The 8,393-nt window shown below is 39.2% G+C and overlaps 1 protein-coding gene across 5 annotated transcripts in view; it reads left to right on the forward strand.

Moving 5' to 3' along the window:
* slmapa (sarcolemma associated protein a) overlaps positions 1–8,164 on the forward strand; it is a 65,678-nt gene extending 57,514 nt beyond the window's left edge. For 4 of the 5 annotated variants that reach the window (XM_065240805.2, XM_065240806.2, XM_065240807.1 and 1 more), the window contains 4 exons: positions 555–726; positions 834–968; positions 2,517–2,604; positions 6,123–8,164. In XM_065240805.2, the coding sequence (XP_065096877.1) occupies positions 555–726; positions 834–968; positions 2,517–2,600 (391 nt within the window). In that variant the 3' untranslated portion in view covers positions 2,601–2,604; positions 6,123–8,164. The remainder of the gene's footprint in view (positions 1–554; positions 727–833; positions 969–2,516; positions 2,605–6,122) is intronic. The other variant, XM_065240809.2, reaches the window with a different exon arrangement.
* Positions 8,165–8,393: the final 229 nt, after the last annotated feature.

The following is an 8,393-nucleotide window of genomic DNA, read 5'->3' on the forward strand; positions in this document are numbered from 1 at the left end:
AATAATATATGTATATTGTGAAGATCAGAAAAGATTTTGTTGGTGGGGTTTTTTACGAATTTAATCTGGACGTGGCTTTGTTCCGCGTAAGATTGTTATTTTAACATGTAAACGAAGCGTAAAGGGGGTTACACACCGGACGCGCAGCTCAGCGCCGCATCGAGTCGCGTCTAGGACAACTCTGAGGTATCGTTGAACCAGGAGTGCACATTAAATAGCGCAAGCTTAGTCAGATAGCGTCTACTTCAAAATGCAACATATAAGTTAGCAGCCAATGTTAATCGTTAATGATTTGGGACAAATATTATGTTATTTAATGTTAAACTATGTCAGTGGCGCTCTGTGGCGTGACAGGGATTTGAGTTGTAACTGGGCGCCGCGGACAGGCGCCACCTGTCGGCGCCAGTGTGCGTACACTCATAGAAACAATGTGTTCAATTTTTTAGAAAGGCGCGGCGCTGATCTGCGCATCCGGTGTGCGACCCCCTTTATAACTGATTTTGATACCAAAATTTTTGCATACCAAACATCTGAATATTTGGGTTCATTTTCAGCTCCAGAGAACAAAGTGCCACGCTGAGTAGCACTCTGAACGCTATGGAGAGATCACAGGGGGCTCTGGAGAATAAACTGGGCTCCATACAGGACCAACACCAACAGGACGCCAGCAAACTGAAGATTCAGCTGGATCAAGCTGAGAGCCGAACCAGAGACCTGCAGAAAGAGGTACAGCGATCTGCTCATGTATAATTCAAAACAAACTTCGGTTGATATAAGTGTTGTGTGCATGGCCATGCAGAATCTACAATCTCTCTCTGTCTCTTTCTCTGCAGTACGATGACACTCAGAGCCAGCTGTCAGATCTCAGACAGCGATATGATCGGACGGAGCAGGAGAAATGCTCCATTAATGATGAGCTGGAGCAGTGTAAAGTCAACCTGAAGCTCTTGCAGGAGAAAGGCGGCAATGTGAGTCACATGACCATCAGTATTCCCACATTCACATTTATCTGATGAAGTGAATAGCTCAACACATTTCAACTCTTTGATTGACAGCTTTGAGATATCAGCATAGCTCAGTTAATGAAACCTCACTTCCGTTACGCAGTTTAACGCAGCTGTCAGCGATCAGACGATTTACTGACATGCACGTCACAGGAAATATAGCAGAACACACACACTACAGTTTAGTGATTTTTCCTGTGTATATGCTGTGCACACACAACATTTTACAGATACCTTATGGCGCTTTTCCATTGCATGGTACCACACGGTTTGGTTTGGTTTGGGTCGGGTCAGCTTACTTTTAGGGGCTTTTCCACTGGGTGTAGTACGTAGTTGTGTTTGACACACAAAAACGTCTCGGGTAACGTATGTAACTTTTGTTCCCTGAGAAGGGAACGAGACGCTGCGTCTCCCTTGCCATACTTCCGGCGTCCCTGTAACGCCGTCTTTGGCAATATTTCAGATAGCGATATACTTTCTGGCTCCCACGTCACCCTGTCTTTGTCGTTAAGCCTCACCATTGGTTGAATTTGATATACACATTCAGACGCACTTACCCCTGGAGGCGTCCCCAAAGTGTCACCACAGTGACGCAGCGCGAGTTTCCTCAAAAGGGAACTGTAACAATGTATCTTAAAAGGTAACATGATGTAACCTTGATCTCACTTGAAATGTGTCCCCACATTTAGTCCTTGAATTTGAGGGTATTGAACCTGGAAAGTCCTTGAAAGGTCCTTGAATGGTCCTTGAATTTGAAGTTAACTAAGGTGTGGGAACCCTGAACCAAGCCAAAGTGAGGTGAGCTGACCCGACCTAAACCATGGGGTACTATGCAATGGAAAAGCGCCAGTAGAGTTTTCAAACCTTAGTAAGATGCCTACATAGGCAGCATTATGTGAAACATGCAAGTGATCTGTGATTTGTTGTGATTTTAACGTGAAAATTATTGGTAAAATGTTAGATATTCATTTTATAATCATAGTTTAGTTTTTATGATTTTTATTGTATAAACAACTTCAGAACTTTATTTAGTTCTCAGGCTCATTTCCTATTTATGAACCATGTGATGGATTAAATCATCATTTTTTTGGTCATGTTTTTCAGTGTGTTGCTGCCGTTTGGCTCTCTACACACTTTTTGGGGAGGGTGGAAGTTTTGTTTGCACAAATTTGTTTAATTTTGCCACAGTACAAACCCTCACACACATTTGATTGAGTAGTCACTGTGTGTTCATGATTAAGTTTTTCAGTGAATGTGAATAACTGTTCGGTGTGATCTATTAACACCTGGCACACTTGTCTTTGTTCCTGAACCATGTTTGTTGCTTTAAGATGTTTGATGATTTTTATAATTGTTGATTTGTGGATAGTCCACCCCACTGCACCTTTTTATGGCTTTTGTTTGTTTGTTTGTCTATCTGTTTGTTATATTTGTAGTCCCTCAGTCTGATTTCAGTTGAATAGTTTAAAGATTGATTTTTCTTTTATTTGTAATATCCCTTCCCTCCTCTAGCCATCCATATTGCAGCCTGTCCAAGCCATTTTCATCGGTCTATTCCTGGTTTTGCTGTATTGGTGCTTCAGCCAGTTGTGGTAGAAAGGTACACACGCTACTGTCGAGTCTGTTTGTGTGTCTTCTGTATATATCATCATGTATATACGACGTTTGCATGGCTGAGACTTCGTCAGGCGTCGTCTCTGCACCTGCTTTGCCCAAAATCCCTTTTTTGGTGCTTGGCAACACATGGAGAACTCCTAACCAACTCATTGTCCACTTGGATTCACCAACAGCTAACCAATCACATTAACTGTCTGTTTGCTTGAATCACTAATCTTCATTTGGGGGTTTTGGATTCATTTATGGGCTTTTTTAACATATCATCTTTTTCAACATATCATCTTTGCTGTTATTTCATCTTTTTTGCCAGCTTTTATGAAATTTTAAAATAGTTCACCCAAAGAAGAAAATTCTGTCATAAATTTACTTGCCTATATATTTATATATATAAATTTAATATGCATAATAGCTACAACACACACACATATATTATGCAAAAAATAACTTTTATTTTGTATGTGATTAATCTAGATTAATCTTTGCCCAGCTCTACTTTCGCATGAGAAAGCACGTTTGACTACGTACACACCAAACGCTTAGCATCGTTTGTCGCTCTAGATTACTCACAGGATTTAACTTCTGTCATGCACATTTTTCGCTTAAGTTTTATATTTCAACTTGCGCGACAAACGTGCCACCCAATTTGCGTCATTTGCATTGCACTGCGCGAGTTTGCGTCTATTCGCGTCTTTTCATTTGACTTTGTTTGTAATCTAATCGCGCAAATCATTGAATTCGCGTTTGGTATGTATGCCCCATTACAGAGCCAGATTTACGAAACAGGGCAGAGGGAAACACTTCCAAATGTATATGCAATAAGGTCAAAACCGCTATGCTGACGCCTTTTCACATGTCTTTAGCAAATCTTGGCAGTAGTTTTTTAACGGCAAAAGTGGTGCAAGCTGTCAGTAAATCTGGCCTCTAAATTTCTCACGTTTTCAAGACTGGCACACAAATGTTAGCGCCTATGAATATCACATTATTTGGAAAGTTATTGCAAATTTTTTTCAGTATCATTCAGGGTTGCTTTAAAAAGTATTCCACACAATCTATGCGCTTACTTTAATACAGACCTCCAAAATGGACTGGGGATGCACCGGATGTTCGGCAACCAAATGAGTTCATGAAAAGGGATAGTTCACCCCAAAATTTAAATTCTCTCATTTCTATGGAAGTGAATGGGCCTTATAATCGGTTTTGGTTACAAACATTTCTCAAAATATCTTAATTTGTGTTCATGGCAAAAATCATACAGGTTTGTAACGATATGAGTGTGAGTAAATGATGAGAGAATTTTTGGGTGAACTCTCCCTTTAAAGGAACACGGCAACTTTTTGGGATTTTAGCTGATTCATTTTATCCCCCAGAGTTTGATAAGTGCATACATACCCTTTTCATCTCCATGCGTCCTGTCTGACGCACCCACCACTAGCCTAGCCTAGCTTAGCTTAGCACAAAGACTTGAAGTTAATGGCTCCAGCTAGCATACTGCTCTCAATAAGTGACAAAATAATGCCAACATTTTCCTATTTATATGTTGTGACTTGTAAACTGTATTCACAGCGTGTACAAATAACAAGGTCATATGTGACACAGCCATCTTTTAACCCTATAAATACTAGGAACTATATTCTCAGAAGGCGAAGCACTGCTACTTAGGTGGTGTGATTTGCTCGCGGCACCCAAGAAGCCCCGTGGTGAGGAGCAGAGAGTTTGCTCAGTTGCGCTAATCACTCCGCCCAAGTAGCAGTGCTTCGCCATTCCGTTCAATTTTATTTATATAGTGCTTTTCACAATTAATAATTGTTTCAAGCAGCTTTACATTAGTTGAAGCAGGGGCAACACTGAAAAATCGATAGACAACATAAGCAGCAAAATACTGCAGCTAAGATTAAACTGAACAAGCGAGCGTAGTAATATGTAACGTATAGAAGGGGGTGCTATGTTAAGCCAAAGTCTGCTGACCCCCAGGGTTGGAAAAACCCCTAGGAGAAAAACTCAATGGGAAAAGTCCTAGGAAGAAAAAATACCCTTGATGACAATATATATAAATACTTGTAAACGGATAAGTAGCCTTCTGAGAATATAGTTTCCAATATGTATACAATAGATGTGTATAAAGGCTAGATGTGTTACGCCGGAGTCTCTAACGTCATCACCTGGCAGCCATCTTACCACAGGCAGCTCGCTCACTCGTAGCAGTGAGTTTAATGGTGCAGGTACTTTTAAATGACCATAACTTGCTCAATTTTCTATCAATTTTCAAACGGTTTGGTTTCTTACAAACATTATTATCTTGGCTATAATTCTGGATGCTTTAACATGTTTCATGAAAAAAACTGTTTGAAAATCGGTAAAAAAATTAAGCCAGTTATGGTCATTTAAAAGTGCCTGCACCATTATAACTCAATGCTACGAGTGAGCGAACTGCCTGTGGCAAGATGGCCGCCAAATGCAGACGTTCCATTCAATTGGCCAGCAGCGCGGGCGAGACATCTAGCCTTTATACATATCAATGATGTATATGGTTAAAAGATGGCTGTGTCTCATATGACATTGTTATTTGTACATGCTGTGACTATACAAATCACAACATATAAATAGGAAAATGTTAGCTGTATTTTGTCTCTTATTGGGAGCAGTATGCTAGCTGGAACCATTTCATTCCACTCTTTGTGCTAAGCTAGGCTAGCTGTGGGTGTGTCAGACAGTTACGGCACACATGGAGATGAAAAGGGGGATACAGTGAATAAGCTAAAATCCCAAAATGTCGGCGTGTTACTTTAACCTCCTAAGACCTGGATTTCCACATACTTGGACATCACATTTTTTTGTTGTTTGCACCATAATACTTAACTCTGTGTAATTGGAACCTGTTGTACACAAATGTGGACAATTAAATACCAAAATATTTGGTAGTTATATTTATTGGTTCTTCCTAACCCCAAATAGCTGGAAGAAATCTGAAAAAAAAGACAAACCAAACCTTGGGTCTTAGGAGGTTAAGTTTTTTCACTTATTCAATCAAACGGCAAAAAAAAAGTTTTTTTTGCTATTTTCGGACAAATAGCTTCAATTGCTAAACATTCGGTGCATCCCTAAAATTATTTTGTTGTTATTTGGATCTCGACAGCCTGGTCCTCGTTTCCTTTGTTTCTATTTAAAAGACGAGCATAAACATGAATAAACAGACTTGAAACGACAGCTTTTTCATATTAGTCTGAACTATTCTTCATATCAGCTTTCCTTTCTTTGATTTTAAAGAAAGAAGCTTGTGTTTTGGTTTATTTGCATCACTCATTTGAGGTAACTGGTTTTCCCAGTTAAAGTATTTTCTTTTTTCTTTCTTCTCCCTCTTTTGTTTATGTATATATGTGTCAATCTTTATCTCCGACTGTCAGGTTTCTCCTTTCTGTCTCTCTTTAGCTCCAGTCTCCAGTGCTTCTGTCCTGGTTGATGTGGCACTCGCATCGTATGACTTTTTTGTTCATGTCGTTTCAGAGCGGATGGATGCCCTGGTTGCCGGTGGTTGCCGCCGTGGTTGCCGTGACCGCAGTGGTGCTTTATCCCAACTTGTCCAAGAGCTCCTCGTGAGAACCAATCATGGCACACGCCCAAAACCCAGTGTCTGTCCAAACCAAACGTCAGGCACAAGGTCTAATCCGAACACAATACCTCCAACCCCGATGTCTATGTGTAAAATGCAAATGTATATAGTATAGAAATAAAGAGGGATTAAAAATGTAAGGCATATTATAAACACTCTATGTGGATTTTTGTCACTCGGATGGGTTGAATAATAAAATGGCCTAAACTAGGCCTCGATGATTTGAGTTTTCTTGGGTGGGTGGTACTACGGTATGTTTTCTGTCAGCGCATTATTTTTAGTCGACTATCCTTGTGGTTTGCCATGTTAGTTGTTAATGTGGTATTCCAAATAGATGTTAAGCCAAATGGGCACGAGAGGAGGTGAAGTGCCTACTACTCCTAAATTAACTTTTACGTTAAAGTGCCACTCTCACGTCTCGAATCCATCCCGAACGATAAACGCCTTCACATCGTCTGTGCTGTAATTGTGCACATGCTTCAGTGACGTCATCGTTCCTTAGCGTGTATTATAAGCAAACGTTCACGTCAAAGACACTACAGCGATCCAAGTGATTTTGAAATTGACTGTCAAGTGGAACGAAGCATTGACTTTAAAAACAAACAAACATTGTAGCTTTTTACCAACACACTGTCCTGCCATTTGGATTGAGACGATCTCGTTTCTGTATTCAGACTTTCTCCTACAGTACCTCCAGATAAAGGCGCTGGGATTTTACTGCCTTACCTATAACACAGATTGTGTATCTTCTTCTAGATGCAGAAGCTATGAGATAAATGAAAACAATGATATATGGGTGGAAGTGTCATGAAGCACAGTGTGCGAGTGAATGATTTTGGTGGTGAACAAAATTGTTTAATTTTGGGTGTGTGAGCCGTTTGATACTGGAGAAAGATGAATTAACCAATGATTGGTGTGTGGTTCTCATTTGTGTGCTGTAAATAAACGGTCGTGGGGCAAAACACGAAATTCATCTGATTCAACGTCTCGAGAACTTGCCTTTTTCTTTTACCGGAAAGACGCACTCCGACAAAAATCCAACCGTGAATGCAAAATAGCAAAGCTTGTAGCACAGAAAGAATAGCTTTAAAAATGAACCAAGATGAATATTGAAGATATCGAAGCGTTCACAAAGCATGATGGACTTCTCTTGAGGACTTTAATTCTTTCCTAACGGCAAACATCTTCCTTGACGTTGTGTGCACCAAACGGCACGTTTAGAAGAATGCGCACGTCGATTGTAAATATGTATGTATGAATGTTTGCGTGTGTATATATATGTTATAGTCACGAAATAAAAATTGGTTATAAATAAATAATATTGCTGCTGGAGCCGATTTTCAAGGTTTAATACACTGTCCTACTTGTTTGAGAGTCTTCTCCATTCCAGTTAGTGTTCATTTCTTGGTTATGATGTGATTTAAGTATTTTTGGTTAATAACACACTAAGGGTTTTTTTTTATGGCATGTATTTTATTCCTCAAAGCATGCGGGATATTTATCAGACATGCAACAACACAACAATTCGACTATTAAAGTTGCAAGCCTCATTGAATTAGGAAGTAACTGGCTTGTGTAAGATTCGAGTTTGATTTTCTTTGGTTTTCACGTTGTAGATGGTGGAGTAAAGTCTTATTTATAACTAAAGGGGGACCTTGTGTCATGGCCTTATAGAATTCTTAACGCTGCATGGTCACAAACCAACCAACCAAGTCAGTATAACAGCACACTGCTTGTACATACGGTAGTTTTATTGTTTTTTGAGTGACAGCTCAAAATACACTTTTTATATTTTGAAAAGTTAATTGTTAGATTTCTATTTTGTTAAGACCTAGAATGAAATAATCGAGATAATTTCTGGAATACAGATAAAGAGTTTTTGCACTTGCGAGTGTGATGTGCATGTCTTCAATAAAACAACTTTACTTTCATGGTCTACTTTGTTTCGGTTTTCTCTTTAGTCAACAATAGTGAGATATAACAGATACGAGAAAATGTTTTGTTAGATATAAGAAAATTATTATGCATGTTTGGGGAAATTCATTAAACCAGTAAAACCTTTTTTTCTGGATATTGTTTTTGTTTTACACCTTTATTAAATGCAAAATATTATAGTCCTTTAAGCGTTTGCCACAGTGTACTATAGTGCATCATTACGTTTTTTT

Source organism: Paramisgurnus dabryanus, chromosome 14 (genome assembly GCF_030506205.2).
Source record: "Paramisgurnus dabryanus chromosome 14, PD_genome_1.1, whole genome shotgun sequence".
Taxonomy (NCBI): Eukaryota; Metazoa; Chordata; class Actinopteri; order Cypriniformes; family Cobitidae; genus Paramisgurnus; species Paramisgurnus dabryanus.